This window comes from Nycticebus coucang, chromosome 11 (genome assembly GCF_027406575.1).
Source record: "Nycticebus coucang isolate mNycCou1 chromosome 11, mNycCou1.pri, whole genome shotgun sequence".
Taxonomy (NCBI): domain Eukaryota; kingdom Metazoa; phylum Chordata; class Mammalia; order Primates; family Lorisidae; genus Nycticebus; species Nycticebus coucang.
This window is the reverse complement of record NC_069790.1, coordinates 78,850,811-78,871,734: the sequence shown is the minus strand read 5'-3', so window position 1 is coordinate 78,871,734 and position 20,924 is coordinate 78,850,811. Positions and strand designations below refer to the sequence as shown.

Genomic DNA, 20,924 nt, shown 5'->3' with positions numbered 1-20,924 from the left:
ATTTTGATGGCATTCAGGACATCAAGGGTAACACAACAGCAGCTTTGATGGCCATTCCAAAAAAGAGTTCCAAAACTGCTTTGAAGGGTGGAACTGCTTTGAAGGTGGACTAGGTGCTGAAATTGGTGCATAGCTTCCCAAGGGGAGTACTTCAAAGATGGCCATAGTGATATTCAGCAAGGAGGAGTGTAGCACTTTCTGGGATGAGTTCACAAACCTAATCATAAGTTCTGTCAGCTGCTGTGTAATGTTTTCCTTGTCTGTTTTTCAAAGCATGCCCTAAGTATTTGTAAAACTGGTGAAATCTGAACAAAGTTTATAGATTATGCCAACATCAATTTCCTAGTTTTGATATTGTACAAGAGTGATGAAAGAAACTGGGTAAGAAGTACTTGGGACCTCTCAGTACTACTTTTGCAACTTCCTGTGAATCTACAATTATTTCAAAATAAAACCTTAACAAAATCATTTAATACATGCTCTACAGTCTGTACATTACTATTTACCAATGTATGCGCACACAGCAGAATCTTAGCCTTGTCGGACTCTACTTCTTCTCAACCTGACTGCACTATTCTGATTATCTTTGTATCCATATGGTGTGAGGGAGGTGGCGGGATGATTGAGAGATTTATTTGCTTTCTTAATCTTTTCCTTGGTCTCACACACCTTGAATTTTGTATCACATATAAAGGAAGAGACAATATTTCAAATAAAGAGCCCACTAAACTATAATACTATAACACAAAAAATTTTATTGGCCGGGCGTGGTGGCTCACGCCTGTAGTCCCAGCACTGTGGGAGGCCGAGGTGGGTGGATTGCTGAGCTCAGAGGTTCAAGACCAGTATGAGCAGCAGTGAGCCAGAGTAAGACCCCGTCTCTACTAACAACATCAAAAACAGCCAGCACCGCCAGAGGAAGAACAAAATCAACAAAAAAGGAGTACTTCAAACAAGAATGAACAAGCAAACTGAAATTAAAAATAAAAAATTTTAAAAATATTTTATTAATAACAATCCATTTAAGTATAGTTTTATACTTTATATACTTTATACTCAATACAAACAGATTGAGTAATCTTATATTTATAATTTTTAATTATAAGATTATCTTACATTACAATTAAATATAATACTATACTTAAATGTATGTATAGTATATATACTATACTATAATCCATTTAAATATAATACTATGACATAAAATTTTTATTAATAAAAATCAACTTAAATCATTTGCTCAATGCTTCAAAAATATTATTAAGAAATAGGGTACAATCATCTGCAAGCCTTACTTGTGAATTTCAACTGTCTTCACAAATCCTACTTTTTGGCAGCCCTATTCTGAGGTATGTAGTATGTATTATTGGTTCCAACTGGGATCTTAGAAAAGCATTAGGAGTAAAATAATACGTTGGCCCACATTTACTGCTTGGAAGCCAACATAGTTTATGGGGCAGTGTGTTCCCTTCTTGGTGAATTTTATCAGGGAGTAGCCTTAGGTGGTTTCATCATGAACTGATCATGCAAAACCCTACAATATCTTCCAGTTACCTTCCGGGTCCTCATGAATCTCATGAAACATTCACTTGGATTTTTGTTTTAACAATGACATATTACTCTTTATATAGATGTGAATTTCATGTCATACCAATGTAAACATAGATTTATGTAGTATAAATTTATGTATTTTTGTATAAATACAAATATCAAATTACGTAGAAAACCATTGGATGGTTTAATACATATTCCTTAAGAGAATTAATAAAGTTTTCAAATACCGTAATGGCTATAAGTTAAACCATTTTTAATAGGTCATCTTATATAAGTAATATTCATTTAATCCATCACTGCATAGTAATTATAGAAACATATGAAAAGTTTATCAAGGTTTATAATGTATGAAAACCTTCTGGAGTATAACCCTAAGCCATATTACATTTTAAAACATTATACCTGAGCAATGATTTGTTCTCCGTCGTTGTATACTTTGGTGCCTATCACATCTACTACTTTCAGGCGTTCAGAAACCTACAAAGAAAAAAAAAAGAATATTAAATACAAGCAGACTGAGTAATTTTATCTACTTTAGTGGTTAAAAACTGGTAGCCCATAGGCCAAATAAATCAAGCAGTGTGTAGGTTGTATGTGTGTTCATTACGTTAATTAAACTGCTAGTATTTCAAAATAAATGTTTATAAAAATGTGAATTTCCAGCTTCTTTTGAAAAATCATAAGACTCAGCAATATAGTTTATATTTCACCTGACGATGATAAAACTATAGGGGAACAGCAGCTGTTTCTTTAGATGGAATACATGTCTCCAATGCCAAAGTCCCTTCCTGGCTTGGTTTTTTCTCTGTGTCACTTGGTTAGCTCTAAAGGCATTGGATTTCCAACCCCTGACTTATTTTTAAGTAAAGAGATATACTGCTGGAGAAGATTAACTGCCTAACAAGCATTCTGTGATGTGGCCAGAATTTCTACCCGGCATTAATTGACAATCCAACAGAGCATTAGAAAGGAAAAGCACTGCCATTTTGACATTTGCTGTTTTCTAAACGTTGAGGGTACATATATGTGCCCATCTTTAATGACTCTCAAAATATTTCAAATGGGAGACTAAAGTATCTAGAAAAATACTGAATTTAGGCAGCGCCCATAGCTCAGTGGGTAGGGCACCAGCCACATACACTGGACTGGCTGGTTCGAGCCCGGCCTGGAACTGCTGAACAACGAGAACTGCAATCAAAAAATAGCCGGGCCTTGTGGCGGGCGCCTGTAGTCCCAGCTATTTGGGAGGCTGAGGCAAGAGAATCGCGTAAGCCCAAGAGCTGGAGGTTGCTATGAGCTGCGATGCCACAGCACTCTACCGAGAAGAAAAAACACTGAATTTAACAATGAAGTATGGGAAGTAAAGTTGAATTTTTAGAGTAACAACAACCTACTCTCATAAGTCTCTACCTGCAAAGCTAAAAACAGTCTCATTGAGAAAAATAACATCGGGGCTAAGAACTTAAGGAGAAGAGGGGATGAACCACAGGGCTGTGTAGGGGGTGCCTCAGACAAGTGTCAAGGACATTCTTCCAAATGTGACTGCACGCCTGCAGTCAGGCGTGTCTGAGGAACAGCAAGAGACTAGCATGCCCACAGTGAGATGAAGAGCGTGGGGCAGGAGGAAGTGGAGCCAGGGGTAAGGCAGAGAGCACAGGACTGTGCAGGCCTTACAGGCTGAGTGAGGAGGGACCTAAACAGAAGAATGCCATGGCTGGGTTTTAAAAGGATAATTCTGGTGGCTGCAATAAAGCAGGCAAGAGGTGATGATTACTCAGACAGAAGGTGATGGTAGCAAAATTGGTGAGAAATAATCAGATGCTACATATATCCCAAAGAGAAGACAGGTAGGATTACTAACAGACTGGACGTGGGGTGGGGCAGATTAGTTCTAACTCGAGGATTTCTGGCCTCAGACATGGAAAGACGGCGTTGCCGTCTATGTGCACTGACATCAGGAAGAGGGAAAACAAGGAGACCAGGGTGTGTTAGCTTTGAGATGTCTGTCAGACATCCAAGAAGGGAGCTTAAATTTGCAGTTAGATAAATGAGTGTGGATTCGGGGGGGGGGGGGGCTTGCCCTGTGATGTCAATGTGAGGAGGCATCAGCATTTAGGCAGTACTGTCCTCAACTTACAGGACAGTTTGACTTAGGATCTGACCTTACAATGTTGTAAAAGCAACACACATTTGGTAGAAATCATACGTCAAGTACGATACTCTCTAGTAATGCTGGACAGTGTCAGCGAGCCACAGTCCCCAGGCAGCCATGGGATCAGGGAGGCAAACAATAGATACTCCACTACAGTGCACTAAGTTTCCAGATGATTTTGCCCAGCTAAGGTCAGCGCTATAAGAATGTTTCAGGTTAGGTGTGTTACATGTATTTCAGCCTCTTTTCTTTTTCTTTTTTTGAGACAGAGTCTCACTATGTCACCCTCAGTAGGGTGCTGTGACATCCCAGCTCACAGCAACCTCAAACTCTTGGGCTTAAGTGATTCTCTTGCCTCAGCCTCCCAAGTAGCTGGGACTACAGGCGCCCGCCACAACACCTGGCTATTTTTTCATTATTGTTGTCATTGTTGTTTAGCAGGCCCTGGCCAACCTTGAACCCACCAGCCCCAGTACATGTGGTTGGCGCTCTAATCACCGAGCTATGAGGTGCCAAACCAACTTAAGATATTGTCAACTTACAATGGGTTTATCAGGACATAACCCCACTGTAAGTCAAGGAGCAACTCGATTTAAAGCCATGGGATGTGACATAGTCACTAAGTAAGTATGTATAGTCTGAAAAGAGAAGAGGCCAAAGATGGAGGCCTCCAATGCCAGTTTTAAGGGAAATGAGAAAGGAATAAACAACAAAGATGACTGAGGGGGAGAGGCCAGCAAAGTTGGCCTACATTTATACAATTATTTTAATCCTGCTATTTAGATAAAGACTACATATAAATTTGCTATCAATGCTGAGTAAGAGTACATTACTTTCAAATAACAAAACAAATGTAATCAAAGGTACTGACACAAGAACTGAGTTATAAATTCTAACACTACCATTTGATCTTTTCAAATGAAACTATAGATTTTTTTATTTGAAGAAACTTTTCTATAGAACTAAATATCCCAGCAAAACAGAAGCTTTTACAGCAAATGAATATAAAAGCACACTTACCTCCAAAGATTTAAGGAATGGCAGTGACTCAATAAAGCTTTCATACATTTTTCTCTTTTTGGCATTATTTTTTACAATTATTCTCCTGAAGGTTACCCTGTCCTGAAGATAGAATATCAAATACAAATACAGTTAAAAGGTAGGCCTTATGGGGAGGGAAGATCTGAACAAATAGTTTTATTTTATTCCCTATACAAAAAAATAATTGAAGACCTTGAAATAAAAGATTAACTTTTACTCTTTATATTTTGAAACACAACTCATTCCATATTCTTATGCTTTTAAGCACAAAAATATAACATACAACCACATAAAATATTATTTTCATTTTTTTAAAAAGGGGCCATCAGTTTTGTTTGTAACAGTATTCCGGATGTTGGACTGCACCCACAAGGAGGCGCTGCTATGCCATTAAAAAAAAATACATCTCTGCACTGCGTTCACTGTGGACGGCAGCCCTTGAGAGCTGAAACCAAGTAGGTGGGACGGAACCAACATTTTTATAAAAAATAAAGTAGAACAGAAAATTTCACAGCACATTCCTCATAGTAAAGTTATTGTTTTCTCAAATATTTCAGTCATACACAAATGCACTGAGTGTGATGTTGCTAATGTGTTTCTTAGTCTAGGCTGGATTTTAAAACCTGAAAACCACAATTAGAAAAATCTTTTAAATCATAAAGCAATTATAATGTAAGAGCTCTTGATAAATTATATACTCTAGGTCCTTTTTTCTGATATATGATATCAGAAAATTCTGATATCATATATCAGAATTTTCTTTTTAAATATGCGAAGGCGTAGAGAAACTGTAACTTTCTTCTAGAATAAGGGTCTCATTTCAATGTTTATCATGTTCATAGCCTAAAATGTTCCTGTTTATGTTTATATTACATAACCTCAAAAACAGTGAACTCAATTAAGGAACAAGGAAAATTTTTAAGGATAACAGCTCAAAAAATGATTTTCCTAAAAATTTTATTTTGAAAAATTTCTCATAAGACATTATTTTAATCCTTAAATAAAAGTCCTCATAATTACATTAGTTTGACATTCATCGATAAATAATGTGATCATTTTAATAAAATAAAAATTGGGAAATATTATGTAATAAGTCACTATGCCAACATACAGGGCAGTCATAAAGTTCGTGTGTAATTTAAAATTGTATGCAATTGCACACAAACACAATTTTAACTCGCACATGAACTTTATGGCCACCCTGTATTAAGTCTAAATTTAAAAGAACCAGGTACAGTGGAGAAAAATGCCAGTGTGGATGTCAAGTCTCTAGGTATGACAGAATGCGTGTTCCCCAACCCCCAAATTCGCATATTAAAATCCTAACCCCCTAACATGATGGTATTAGGCAATGAGGCCTTTGGGAGATGACTAGGTCGTGAGAGTAGAGCCTCATGAATGGTATTAGTGCCCTCATAAAAACTGAGCTCTCCCCCACTTCTACCACAGGAGAACACAGAAGATGCCATCTGTCAGCCAGGAAGCAGGCCCTCACCAGACACCAATCTTTCCTCTGAGCCTTATCTTCAACTTCTTAGCCTCCAGAACTGTGAGAAATAAATGTTTGTTGTTTAAGCCATCAATTGTATGGTAGTTTATCACAGCAGCCCAAGGAACTGAGACTCTAGGAAATTAAACATCTTGTTCCCCAATTTACTTTATTATAATTTTGGTACAGGCTATAATTTGGACTTCTTATACTCTTATTAACTTAAACAGAGAAAATTTTACAAGATAATCCACACAAATATTGCAATCAATTCCAATTTCTGGCTTTGCATCAGGATTATTTAAAACAATTTCTGAGATCACAGATGTTAACGACTCAAAAGTCATTCTACGTAAGGCTCAATAATCTATACTTCATAAAAGCTTCCCACAACCTAATTATATACCTGATAAGAGGGTTTATAGACAGAGTTTTTTACAAAACAGAGAAGACCCAAAATAGCTGAGCAATTTAGAAAGTAATCATAATGAGTTATATCTCTCAGAAAGAATTTTCTACTAGTGGCCCACCTCTTCACACCCACCGTGACATATAAAATTCAGAATTTTAAATACTTTCATCCTGAAGTCATGTCAGTAATCACTCTCTGAATTATCAGAATGGCCATGAAGATCAGTTAATCCCCTAAGGCTAAGAGTTACCAAGTATTATTTATAGAGTTAGTCCAATCTATGAAGGAGTTTTCTCTTGGGATTTGCTTATCTTTGTACTTATATGGCAGAGTCCCAGTCTGTTGACTTCAAAATAAAAACTACTTTTCTACTCAACTTTCCTGAGAAGGAGTTAATTAGGCAAGTTGGACTTAAAAACCCAGTTTGAAATATTAAGTAATTATGTTAATTATTCTAATTATTTTTTAAAGCTAGTGTACTTATACAGGTACCCCAAAGTGATTACCACAAACTGCCCACTTTTATAAAGTGTGATAGATGTATAAACTACTAAAAATCTCTGAAAACAATTAATCCTTCTTGTGATCTTAAATGTTACACACACTGGGAAATTCTGAGCCTCATTATACTTAATTATGGTTTCTACCAGGCCTGAAAACCATATATATTCAAAGAGACCAACCTGCAAAATATTTAATCTTATTCTGAAGATGTGCAAGAAGAAAGCTTCTTTGCTGTGTGACTAACAAAATTATACTTTCCTTAATAAAACAGATCATGGTAGACACTACATTTATCCCACCACTTTGATGATGGGCAAACACTTCCTGTGGACAAGGTCTGCACTGGTTTGGAGGGTTTTCTTTGCTAGCTTTAGTTATTCAAATCTTTAATTGTCCTTAAATTTAAAGCACTTCAGTTGGGTTTCCCTCCACCTGAAACAATGCCAAATTTTTCTTCTATTACTTAAAAAAGTGACTCATCACTTTAATAAGGATACAGTGACTGTCTGGTCCTAATGAAATGTAAAATGTTTTGTTCCTCTAATCAAGAGATATTTTCATTAGCTGAATCCACTTCAGAATCAAATGCTGAATTCTACCTAAATAACATGTGACTTATATGTTTTATATAGTAGTCCTTGGAAGTAAAACTGTTAACCAACTTCATATTTATTTCAACCTCTTTTCCTTCCACAAAAGGATTTGAGAGAAATAACCTAATAAATGCACATCAAAACTATAGGGTTGGTTGTTTTCAACAATTTACAAATACTTCCCTTGCAAACATTCCCATAAATGAGTGCCGCTTAGAAATGGTCTGACACCAAACAGTACTGGCATCTCCTGGGAACTTATAAGAAATGCAGATTCACAAGCCTCCCCCCAGATCCACTGAGTCAAAATCTGCATCTCCCAGAACCATCGTTAGTAGTACTAAATAATTGCATCCTATCGTATGTGAAAAGAATCTCCCTCCCCACCCCTTTCCCTTTGCCAACATATATCTTTAAATCAACTTTTAAGTCTTGTAGAAATACCACCATTAAGAAATGTCTTTAATGGTGGTATTTCGGAGGTTGCTGTGAGCTGTGTGATGCCATGGCACTCTACCGAGGTTGATAAAGTGAGACTCTGTCTCCACAAAAAAAAAAAAAAAAGAAATGTCTTTAAAAGTACTAGTGCCCAGGTCATACTACTGGAGATTCTGATTAAATTTGCCTGTAGCGGATTCTAGGCAAAGGGGCTTTGTTTTAATACCCCAGGTAATTCTGATGTGGAGCCACATGAGAACCACTGATGCCAAGGATTTCTTTTCTACACAGCTGCTTTTAAATGCAGACTTGTTACAAATCAATTTATACCCCCAAGAGAATCAGTGTATATCAGTTTCTCAAACTCTAGCACATTATCAGAATCACCTGGGATGGCTTCTTCAAACCCAGAATACTGGTCCCCATCTCCAGAATTTGTGATTCACTAGGCCAGAATCAGTAAGTGGGGCCCCAGAATTGGTATTTCTAACAAGTTTCCAGGTGATATGGGTGATACTGTTCAGTGGACCACATTTCAGGAAACATCAATTTATCAGATTGTAATACTGTACTTACTTCCGAAAGCTATCTGAGAAAATGCATGGAAGGCTCTGGGCATGTGCATTGGAGGGGGCCTTATTTGGAAGAGTGGCTAACACAGAACATTTTAAATGTTTCAGCAGGTCCTGAGCTCATGACTTGACTGGAAGACTGAGGGGCAGGACACAGAGCCATGCCTTAGCTCACTCGTGATGCCCCGCAGCATCCAGTCGTGACATAATAAATCCCCTGATGATTAAGGATCCCTATTAGAATTAAAATACTGTATCTACTTAGCTATTGTCATAACAATTGTTACAAATGACAACATTCAGGTCAAATAAATATAAATATCTCACTCACCAAACCCCATAGAGCGCCAGGAGAGGTAGCAGTGATTGTAGCTGCTCTGGGTGTGTTGTACATTAAGGCCAGTTCACCAAAGCTCCCTCGATTATCGTAGTTACCAACACATCTTCCAACACCATCGCATTTGACATAAATATCAAATGTTCCTCTGTTGGGCATAGTAAATTAGAGGGAAAAGTAATTAAAGTAAAATCTCATTAACATTATTTCAGAAAAGAGCCCTGTGCAATAAAACCTGATTTCTACCCTATCAATTAATTCCCGCTGAAGACAAATAATAAAAGGGCATCCATTTATTCCAGACCATGTGCCTGACAGGGAAAAGGAGATTAAACGATAAAAACTTAAGATATACCGCAGCCCCTGTGGCTCAAAGGAATAGGGCGCCAGCCCCATATCCCAGAGGTGGTGGGTTCAGACCCAGCCCCGGCCAAAAATGCAAAAAACAAACAAACAAACAAACAAAAAAAAAAAACTTAAGATAGCACAATAAATGATAAAAATATAACCAACTGTACAACCAAAGAGTCCATGCATAGAAAATCACCTGAAGAAACACATATCAAACCACTGACTGTTGTTATTATCTCAAAGCACAAGAATAGTGAGGGATTCCAGGAACATTCACTATCTAAGAGTCTTTGTTTCTAACATGAACGTGTACTCAGATGAAAATAACTATTTTTAAAAAATATATAGGTATAGCAATTCAGTTAGCCACTACTCATCAAAACTTATGAGGGTCCTTTGTCAACTATAGCAGGGGTTGGCAAACTACAGCTCAGAGACTGGCTGCCTGCTTTTGTAAATATAAATTTCCCTGGAAATGCATTACTATGGCTGATTTTGTGCTATGGCATCAGAACTGAGTAGGTGCAACGGAGGCCATCCTGGCCTGCAAAGGCTAAAATAGTTACTTTCTGGCCCTTTAGATCAGCGGTTCTCAACCACGACCCACAGGAACTGTATTAAAGAGTTGCAGCATTAGGAAGGTTGAGAATCATTGCTTTAGATCAACCCCTAATCCAAAATTGAAAAGTAAAAATTCAGAATAAATTTGGCCCTGATCTTTTTACAGTCTTTCCATGCTTATCTTTTACCATGGGTTATTTTTCTAGGCAAATTAAGATTCAGTCACATATTATCCAGACCCTGTATTTATATAAACCACAGGCTTCCTGTACAGGACTGTCTTTCCACATACTGGCTTCTATCAGAGAGAACAAGATTTCAAGGCTTGTTAAAGCATCTGTGAGGGCAGACAGAAAAAAATTCTTTGGCTTTATTCTGTTCACTAAACCCTAACAAAGACAAAAGGAAGATGAAGGTGGCAAAAAGGGAGTGTTTAAGATTAGAAAAGGATTAGGAATTATAAAGACATAGTTAAGAGCAGAAACATAACAGACAAACTATATTGACAAGGAAGAAAATAATTGGATTTTAATACACTGCATGGATAAAAAGACTATTTCAAGGATATCTTCTAGAACTTTGTTCATGGACAATTATATTTCAAGTATAGGTATTTCTTACCCTCAAAATGCTTGGGCAAGTTTCTCGAATTTCAGATATGTTTGGTTTTAATATTTGTGGATACGTAATGAGATTACCTTGGGAATAAAACCCAAATATAAACACAAAATTCATTTATGTTTCATATATACTTTACACACATAGCCTGAAGGTAATTTTATACAATATTTTTAATAATTTCGGGCGTGAAACAAAGTTTGTGCACATTGAACCATCAGAAAGCAAAGGAGGCTCGGTGCCTGTAGCACAGTGGTTATGGTGCTGGCCACATGCACCCAGGCTGGCGCATTCGAACCTGGCCCGGGGCCGGCCGGCTAACAACGACAACTGCAACAAAAAAATAGCCAGGCGTTGTGTCAGGGGTCTGTCGTCCCAGTTACTTGTGAGGCTGAGGCAAAAGAATTGCTTAAGCCCAAGAGTTTGAGGTTGCTGTGAGCTGTGATGCCACAGCACTCTACCGAGGGTAACACAGTGAGACTGTCTCAATTAAATAAAAAAAAAAAAGCAAGGGTGCCATTATCTCAGCCACCTATGTGGACAATCTGGTTGTTCAGCATTTCATCATTCCTGACTCTGAATTTATATGCTGCTGATCAGCAACATTTTCTTTTGCTTATTCATACATTAAGTACTTCATAGTAAAAAATAAGACATGCCATTAATACAGTTGAAAAAACAATGTGTTCAAGGTAGTTGGGTGCAGTAATATCATCCGTACACCTATATCAGCTTTAAACAGCAACAACAATGGAAGGCTTTCAGTCTCCTGCTATGATGGTGTGTTTTGATTAGAAGGTTACTGTACACTGTCCATCAACCCCCTTGGGGATGCAGTATAAACTGCACTGCGTGCCTGTGTTTTGACGGTAACCCTTCACAAGGTCGAGTGTGGCATTCAAAAAGTTTTTGATTTTGAAGCATTTTGGATTGCCAGATTAACAATTCTGTACAGATTAAACTCTTCTATTTATACTTTTGTATGGAAATTTTTTTCTATGCTTACTACTTTCAATAGGGTAAAATATACAATAAAATGTGCTGATAAGAAGTAATAGGTGCTACCAGTCCAGCTGAAATCACAGCAGTCTGAAGTCTGTTCAAATGCCACATGCTACTTTTTCAGACGGGTTTTTCCCCGGATAATGTGAGGCCTTGGGTAGTGCAGAGGCATGCAAAGAACTTGATGAACAGGGCCAGGAGAGGAGACCTACTTGTGAGGCCAGCTCTATGTTGATTATTTGGGTGCTCTTGACCATGTCCCATCATTTCTATGTGCCTGAGTGTTTTCATCTGACACATGAGTGATTAGGATATAATTGAAAATGAAATGTACTATATACAAATAAAAGGCAGTTCTTAAAGTCGGATACCCACTAAAAGATTAATAATACTATATTAGATTGGAGAGTTCTCATATAGCCCTACAATTAAACACAAACACTTGGGTGAACTTCTGAGGTGTTCCACTGATGAAAACCATTAAAGATAACAAAGTCATGACTTTGATTTACATTCTAAGATAACTGGGCTTTTTCTATTTTAACATCCTGGCTGATGCCTCAGTAATAGGTCACGAAGCACTAGGGCAGAGGGAATGGAGGAATCAGTGAAAACCCTTTTCTCAAAGAGCAGGCATGACTGACTGATAGATGAAACATTCCACCCACAGAGCCAAGATCAAGAAATGAGGCTTAAGGACACAGTGAGGTAATTTTCAGTAAAGCTTGTGAATGGAATACAACTGTACCCAGATAGGAAATGTAATCTAATAAATCAGGCTGGGAGGTGACCTGCGTTCCACACACAACATAGGGGTCAGGGATATCAGTTGTCTTATGAACACTCCATTTCATTTTACAAAAGTGAAGAAATACACTTACTTCAGACCATCCCCATTACATTTTAGGATTCATCTATTTATCACACAAGGCACTTTGCTTTTTGATGACGTAAAACACAACTTAAATTTTCTGAAAATAGATTTTCAATATAAATGCACACCTTCTCATTTAAATAAAATGATTTCTCTGTAAAGTGTTTAAAAGACAAACATAATGCACGAACAACTTCTGGAAGGACAAACTACTCACTATACTGACTAACTGATGCTGAAGCAACAAGAAGACTTACTTTTCACATTATACCTCTCTAAAATATCTGAAATTTTCTTCTTTTAATTTTTATTTTTGATTTAGAGATATGGTCTCGCTCTGTCACCCAGGCGGGGCTCAAGCAATCCTCCCACTTCACCCACTGGGACTACAGGATGCCTGGCCCATGCTAAGCTAATTTATAAATTGCTTTTAGAGACAGGCTCTCACTTGTTACCCAGACTGGTCTCAAACACCTTGTCTTAAGCACTCCTCCAGCTACAGCCTCCCAAAGTGTTGGGATTACAGGCACGAGCCACCGCACCTGGCCTATTTGAAACTTTTAAACCATGAGCATGTTTTACTTTTATAGTTAATAAAAAAAGAACCTTTATAAGAACATATCACAGATTGAGTTACACAGTGATTTATCATCTTAGAAGCTGCATTCTATTCTATTCTCACGGTAACAGGCATCTATTACATGCTAATGCTATTACATACTAGCTTTCAAATCAAACTTAGCAAATTAGGATGTTCACATTAAGTGCCTGAGATTTATAAACTATACTAGCCAAAAGACTAACCTAGACTAACCCTCACCTATTAGTCTATAAACTATGCCTCTTTTCATGATCCACTGTGATTTCACTGTTCGTATTCACAACAGGCTTACAGTGCCTACTGTGTAGTAAAAGAGTAAAGAGGCAATAGCAAACATTATATACTAAATATCATGTATTAACAACAACAGCTGTATAAAACCATTGAGAATTTATACAAAATTCTTTAAATTTCAGTAATAAGACTGGGTTAAACTTACCTGTCAATCACATAAAAGTTGTCACCATCATCTCCTTGGTCAATTACATGCTCGCCATCTTTGACCAATTTTTCAAACATGGCATCTAATACTTGAGACATCTGCTCCTATTTTTAAAAAATATAAAATGTAATCTTAATGTTTATTCTAGAACATGTTTTCTTTTTTTTTTTTAGAATATGTTTTCTTAAGTAACCATAATTGCCCTTTATATTTCTGTGAACAAGCTCAAGGAAATGGAAATATCATCATTGCCATTAAGTCTTGTCAGGAAAATACACAGTATAAAAAAAAAGAAAGAAAAATACACAGTATAGTCTTTCTTACCACATACAAACAAGATGATTATGTATTTGCTCTCATTCAGTTTCTAAATGAAAGTGATTATAATTAGCCTCAGAATACTTACAACTATCACCACTTTAAAAAGAAAAATTAATCACACCACCATATATCTGTGACACTACCAGGTTAGAGAAAAAACTGTTTCAAATTTCTTTTCCAGATACCTGTTTTTTTAACTTCTCTGTGTTAGTAATCACTAGAAATTATGTAGAAATCACCTAAATACTTAGTGAATTTAGATTGATCCTGACTCCAATCCTTCTTTTCAGTTTAGCTCCAAAACCAAACAGAACCAAATAGAAAAACAACAAAAGCAAAACCAAAAATATTCTTTGTCACAAACTCTTTACGAAGTAACTATTTTTTTAAATGTTTGTGGACCATTTGTCTTTTTTCACAAAATTTCTCTTCTTGTCATTTGCCCACTTTTTAATGTTTTTTTTTTTCCCAATTTGTTTTAAGTTCTTTGTACATTCTGGATTATCCGTCCTTTGTCAAAGGTATACTCTGAGATTATTTTCTCCCATTCTGAAGGCTGCCTATTCACCCTGTTATTTCCTTTGTTGTACAAAAGCTTTTTCATTTCATTAAGTTCCATTTATTTATTTGGTGTTGCTATACCTGCCTTTTAGAGCCTTAGTCATAAATTCATTGTCTAGGCTAATGTCTAGAAGAGTTTTTCCTATGTTTTCTTCTAGAATTTTTCATTTCATGCCTTAACATTTAAGTCTTTAATCCATCTTGAATTAATTTTTGTACATGGTGAGAGAAGTTTCATTCTTCTACATGCGGCTATCCAATTTTCCCAGCACCATCCCTAATCATCAGGGAAGTGCAAATTAAAACTACAATGAAATGATACTTTACCCCTTATTGGAATGGCCCTTATTAAAAATTAAAAACACAATAGATACTGGCATGGATGCAGAGAGAAAGGAATGCTTACACAGTTCGTGGGACTGCAAATTAGTCTAGCCTCTATGGAAAACAACATGGAGATTCCTCAAAGAAGTAACTGTAGTCCTAACAGTCAATCCAACAATCTCACTACTGGGTATCTACCCAAGGGAAAAGAAATCATTTTATCAAAAAGACACCTGCATTCAAATGTTCACTGCAACACAATTCACAACTGCAAAGATACAGAATCAACCCAAATGCCCATCAATTCATGAGTGGATAAAGAAAATCTGGTATGTATGTATACCATCAAGTATTACTCAGCCACAAAAAGTAATGAAATGGTATCATCTGGAGCAATGTGGAGGGAACTGAGACCATTACCCTAAGAGAAGTATCTCAGGAATGGAAAACCAAACACCATGTGTTCTCACTAATAAGTGGCAGCTAAGAAATGGGTACATAAAGGCACAAATTAACACAAAGAACACAAGAAACTAAGAAGGGGGAAGGTTGGGAGGGTGGGTATAGGATAAAAACTTACCTGTTGGGTACAACAGCACTATTCTGGTGATGGGCACACCAAAAGTCCTGACGTAAACATTACACAAGACATGCGTGTAACAAAAACACTTGTACCCCCTTAATATTTTGCAACAAAAAACAAATAAGAATGTTTTTAAAAAGCAGCAATAATTGATCTTACAAATGCAGCTCTGCCATAAACATCAAAACTATTATTCAATAACTATTGAATAAACGACATAAAATCTGAAGCTGCTTAGGTGTGGCTGACTAGGCTCAGTGATAAACCACAGCTAATGAAAATAAACTCGGGAGATGAAAGAAATCTTTCCTCAGAACAAATACAAGAACAATTCTAAGATCCTTGAATAGCCAGAACAGATGGATATGGAAAAGTAGTGCAGTGCTATAATAACAGGAGATTTTATTTACAGTGCTGTTTGTTCTGCTACTTAACTACTACACCTCTGAGCCCCTGGTTAAGACACTCCTCATGCATATATAAAAAGGGTTTAGTGGGCGGCGCCTGTGGCTCAGTGAGTAGGGTGCCAGCCCCATATGCCGAGGGTGGCGGGTTCAAACCCAGCCCCCGGCCAAACTGCAACAAAAAAATAGCCGGGCGTTGTGGCGGGCGCCTGTAGTCCCAGCTGCTCGGGAGGCTGAGGCAAGAGAATCGCGTAAGCCCAAGAGTTAGAGGTTGCTGTGAGCCGTGTGACGCCACAGCACTCTACCCAAGGGCGGTACAGTGAGACTCTGTCTCTACAAAAAAAAAAAAAAAGGGTTTAGTACCAACTGCTCAGGCCAAAATCCATCATTATTATAATTACATAAGAAGGAAATTAAGGCACTGAAGATAAGACTGGGGGTGAGGGGGAGAGATGCAAGTGGGAACGGGTTTAAGAAACAAAGTATTCTGGGGCGGCGCCTGTGGCTCAAAGGAGTAGGGCGCCAGCCCCATATGCCGGAGGTGGTGGGTTCAAACCCAGCCCTGGACAAAAACTGCAAAAAAAAAGAAAGAAAGAAACAAAGTATTCTGTATCAAGAGATAACAGATCACCTGTGATTCTCTTTCTTTTAAGACTTCATTAGAATTCCACAGGGAAAAGAAAGATATGAATCCACAACAGTCTACAGCACCTGAAGGGGCAGCCGACTCCTGGGAGAGTTCCAGAGCAAAGAGGTTAAGTCAAATGGGGCAGAGGGAGCAGCCCAGAGGGCACAGATGAACCTGAAGCGAGGGGACGGCAGGCCCTGAGGGCAGCAGGAGGCTCCAGGCTGGGAAATACCTGGTTCTGTCAGAGTGAGACTGAGACATAACCTTGAAAACAAGTGATCTGATTTAAAGTGCTTACAGAAATCAGTTTACAAGTGTCCAACCTCCAGCCTGTGGGCCACATACAGATTATTTGAGGACTTTTTTGCTTATCTGTGATGGTGGAGGTCATGAAAATTATGCACAGACCTTTTTTTTCCTTATCAGCTTTCATTAGTGTTTGTGTATTTAATGTGTGACCCAAGACACTTCTCCTTCCAATGTGTGGCAGAGAAGAAAAAAGGTTACAGCACACCAGGCAGCTAAAGGGTCCATCCCCAACTCTTTCTAGGCAAAAGATCACAAAGAAGGGCAGCGCCTATGGTTCAAAGGAGTAAAGTGCCAGCCCCATATGCCAGAGGTGGGGGGTTGAAACCCAGCCCGGCCAAAAACTGAAAAAAAAAAAAAAAAAAGATCAGAAAGAAGCTAAACAAATCAGAGAGAACTAGAACAGATACTGTGAACACTGGTCCCCCAGGACAAAGGCCTAAAGACCTCACTTGCTGGGATTTAGGGGTTCCCAGTGCAGCAGCTAGCTCCTTGTCAGCTCAGCCTACACAGTGCCTGGTTGACAGGCCTGGCCTCCTTACTGAGAGCTCTAAATCAGCTTTGTGTGGGTCCTCTGGTCACCTACAAGACTAAGATAAACAGCAAAACACCACCATATGAAATAGGTATTTCAGGAACAGTACAGAGCTTTTAGAAAGTTCTGTTTATGTATCTAGAGACATTCAAGATGGTATTATATCCGTGAGACCAAAGCACACAAATAAATATAATGTTTAGACAAAAAATCAGAGAAAAATAAGTTGCTTGGAAATTAAAGAACAGGATTGCCAATTTTTTTCCTCTTTAAAATAGACTTTTTAAAAGTAGCTTTAAGGTTCACAAGAACATTGAACAGAAAGTACAGACATCCTGGCTTGGCGCCTATAGCTCAGCAGCTAGGGCGCCAGCCACATACACCGGAGCTGGCAGGTTCGAACCCAGGCCAGGCCTGCCAAACAACGACAATTACAACCAAAAAATAGCCGGGCATTGTGGGGGGTGCCTATAGTCCCAGCTACCCGGGAGGCTGAGAGGCAAGAGAATCGCTTAACCCAAGAGTTTGAGGTTGCTGTGAGCTGCAACGTCACAGCACTCTATAGAGGGCAACATAGTGAGACACCATCTCAAAAAAAGAAAAGAAGAAAAGTACAGACATCCTGTATATTCCCTGCCCCAATATACACACAGTCTCCCCCAAGATCAACATCTCCCCTTCTTTACAGTTGATGAACCTACACAAACATCATTATTACTCAAAGTCCATAGTTTTTATTAGGGTTTATTCTTGGTGTGGTAAATTGCATGGCTTTGACAAATGTATGGGTAATAGCATGTACCTACCACTAAAAAATTTGTTTTTAAAGAGGGTAAGAAGATAAATTAAAACCAAAAATTTCAAAGAAAGTCAATAAAGAAATAAAAAGATAGGAATTCTAGAGAAAGTAAAATAACAGAAAAAACAAAAGGGAGGAAGAAATACGAGATGAATTTTCCAGAACCAAAGGATACAACTTTTCAGACCCAAAAAGCACAACTGTTGACCCAAAACCCCACACTAACGTAACATAATATATTCTTAAACTACCAAAGATAAAGAAATGATCTACAAAGTTTTCAGAAATGGGCGAGGGAGGTTCTTAAAAATATAAAAAGATGCTCAACTTCTCTCAAAACAAAGAGAAATGCAAGATGAAACTGAAATGAAACACCACTTTTCACTTGTCAGATTCAAAAAGATACAAATGTTAGAATAACATAACACCAACACCGTAACACGCTGTGTTGGAGACTTGGAGACCGTGTGGGAAAGACACATTCTCACACAGACTTCTGATGAGAAGGTAAAATGGAACAAATTCTACAAAAAGCGATTTGCCAAAATTTAATAAAATTTCAAATATGTATACTCTTCCACCTCACTATCTCTTTTCTAGTTAGTTATTCCATAGATATCTGTGAAATAACACGTGCACCAGCATTTTTCATTGCATCGCTGTAATAGCAAAAGATTAGAAACCAACTTGTAGAACAAAGTAATGTTTACTGACAGGACACTGGATAAATAAGTTATGTATATCCATGTACACCATATGGATATACCCTAACTGCAGCTGTAAAAAAAGCATGTAGGTATTTACAGATAGTCATCTTTCAAGGAGTCACTGGCAGGCAGAGGATAATCAGAAAATCTGAAAACCTGCCATGGCGGGGACCAGTTTAGGAAACACAGCATTCAGGTGAGAGTGGGAACCCATCAGCCATCTTCTGTCACACCGATGAAGTTAGTGAGTGGTTCTAGAGGCCAGAACTGGGACCATTAGGTAGAAGTTTCATGGGGATTTTTGCACAATGTAAAGACCTGCCTGAGAATGAGAGTTGTCTAGCAGTGACAAGGGCTTCCTTGCAAAGAGTTTTGCCTTTTCTAGGATGCTACAGAATTGAAATCACAGTGAGTAGCCTTTCCAGATTAGCTTCTTCCACTCAGTGATATGCACTCAGGGTTCTTCCTTGTCTTTTCACTGCTAGATAAGTCATTTTGTTTTACCACTGAATAATATTCCTTTGCCTTGATACACCAGTTTGTTTATTTACTCACCCACTTAACAGCATGTTGGTTGCTTCCAAGTTTGGGCAATTTTAAACAAAACTGCTACAAACATGTGTGCAAGTTTTTGCACAGATGTACATCTTCAACTCTTTTGGGTACACATCAAGGCAAGTGATTACCGGAGCATATGCTAAGAGTATACTGGTTTTGTAAAACACTCTCTTTCAAAGTGGTTATGCCATTTTGCATTCCCACAAAGGGAATGAATCAGAGAGAGTTCTTTGGCAGTGGTTTTGGGCCATTCTACTAGGTGTGCGACGGTATCTCACTGTTTTAGTTTTGCGTACCCTGATGACATATGGCATGGAGCATCTTTTCATATGCTTACGCACGATCTGCGTTATCTTTTCTGGTGAGGTGTCTGTAAGGCCTTCACTTCACTTTTGAATCTGATTGTTTTCTTACTATTAAGTTCTTTGTGTATTTGAGTGGATGTCTTTTATTGGATGTCTCTTACAAATATTTTCTTCTAGTCCGTGGCTTGTCTTTTCATTCTGTTTACAGTGTCTTTTGAAGCACAGACATTTTTAATTTTAATGAAGTCTGGCTTATTAATTCTTTCTTTCATGGATCATGTCTCTAGAATTGTATCTAAAAAGTCACCACCAAGTCCAAGGTCCTCTATCTAGATTTTTATCTTGTTCTCTTCTAGGAGCTTTACGGTTTTGCACTTTACCTTTAGGTCTATGATCCATTTTGAGTTAACTGCTGTGGAGAGGGTAAGATCTGTGACTAGATTCTTGCATTTGGATATCCGGTTGGTCCAGCATCATTTGTTGAGAAGACTATCTTTGCTCCATTGTATCGCCTGTGCTCCTTTGTTATAGACAGATGATTTAACTTTACATATGTAGAGCTATTTCTGGGCTCTAAGTTCTGCTCCATTGATGACTCTGTGCATTCTTCTGCCGATAACCACACTGTCTTGATTACTGCAGCTTTATACTAAGTCTGAATCTGTTAGTGTCACTCTTCTAACTTGGTTCTTTTCCTTCAATATTGTGTTGCCTATTCTGGGTCTTCTGCCTTTCCATATAAACTTTAGAATCAGTTTGCTGATATCTATATAAGATAACTTGCTGGGATTTTGTATTGGGATTGCATTGAATCTACAGATCAAGTTGGGAAGAATTGACATTTTGATAATACTGAATCTTCCTATTCATATCTCATTTATCAGAATATCTCCCCATTTATCAAGTTCTTTTTTTATTTCTTTCATCAGAGTTTTGAAGCTTTCCTCATATCGGTCTTAAACATATTTTTGTAAGATTTACACCTAAGTATTTCATTTTGAAGTGAAAAATAATATAAATGGTACTGTGTTTTTAATTTCAAATTCCACTTGGTCATTGCTGATATACAGGAAAGTAACTGACCTTTGTGTATCAACCTTGAATCCTACAACCTTCTTATAATTCCTTACTAGCTCTGGAAATTGTTTTGTTAATTCTTTCCAATTTTCAACTTAGATAATCGTGTCCTCTGTGAACAAAGACAGTTATATTTCTTCCTTCTCAATCAGAGTATATTTTACTTTATTTTCTTGTATTCTTACATGTAGAGGACTACGAATTATTTTTATTAAGGTGAGGTTCACCTAACATAAAAATTAACCTCTTTTAAGTGAAACTCAGTGGCCAAAAGT

The 20,924-nt window shown here is 37.7% G+C and overlaps 1 protein-coding gene across 1 annotated transcript in view; it reads right to left on the bottom strand.

Moving 5' to 3' along the window:
• The window catches only part of PRKAR2B (protein kinase cAMP-dependent type II regulatory subunit beta), a 98,773-nt gene that overhangs the window by 6,772 nt on the left and 71,077 nt on the right, over nt 1-20,924 (bottom strand). The window contains exons 5-8 of the mRNA XM_053553588.1: nt 13,539-13,645; nt 9,087-9,240; nt 4,727-4,828; nt 1,957-2,031 (exon numbers count right to left, since the gene is read on the bottom strand). Of these exons, the coding sequence (XP_053409563.1) occupies nt 1,957-2,031; nt 4,727-4,828; nt 9,087-9,240; nt 13,539-13,645 (438 nt within the window). The remainder of the gene's footprint in view (nt 1-1,956; nt 2,032-4,726; nt 4,829-9,086; nt 9,241-13,538; nt 13,646-20,924) is intronic.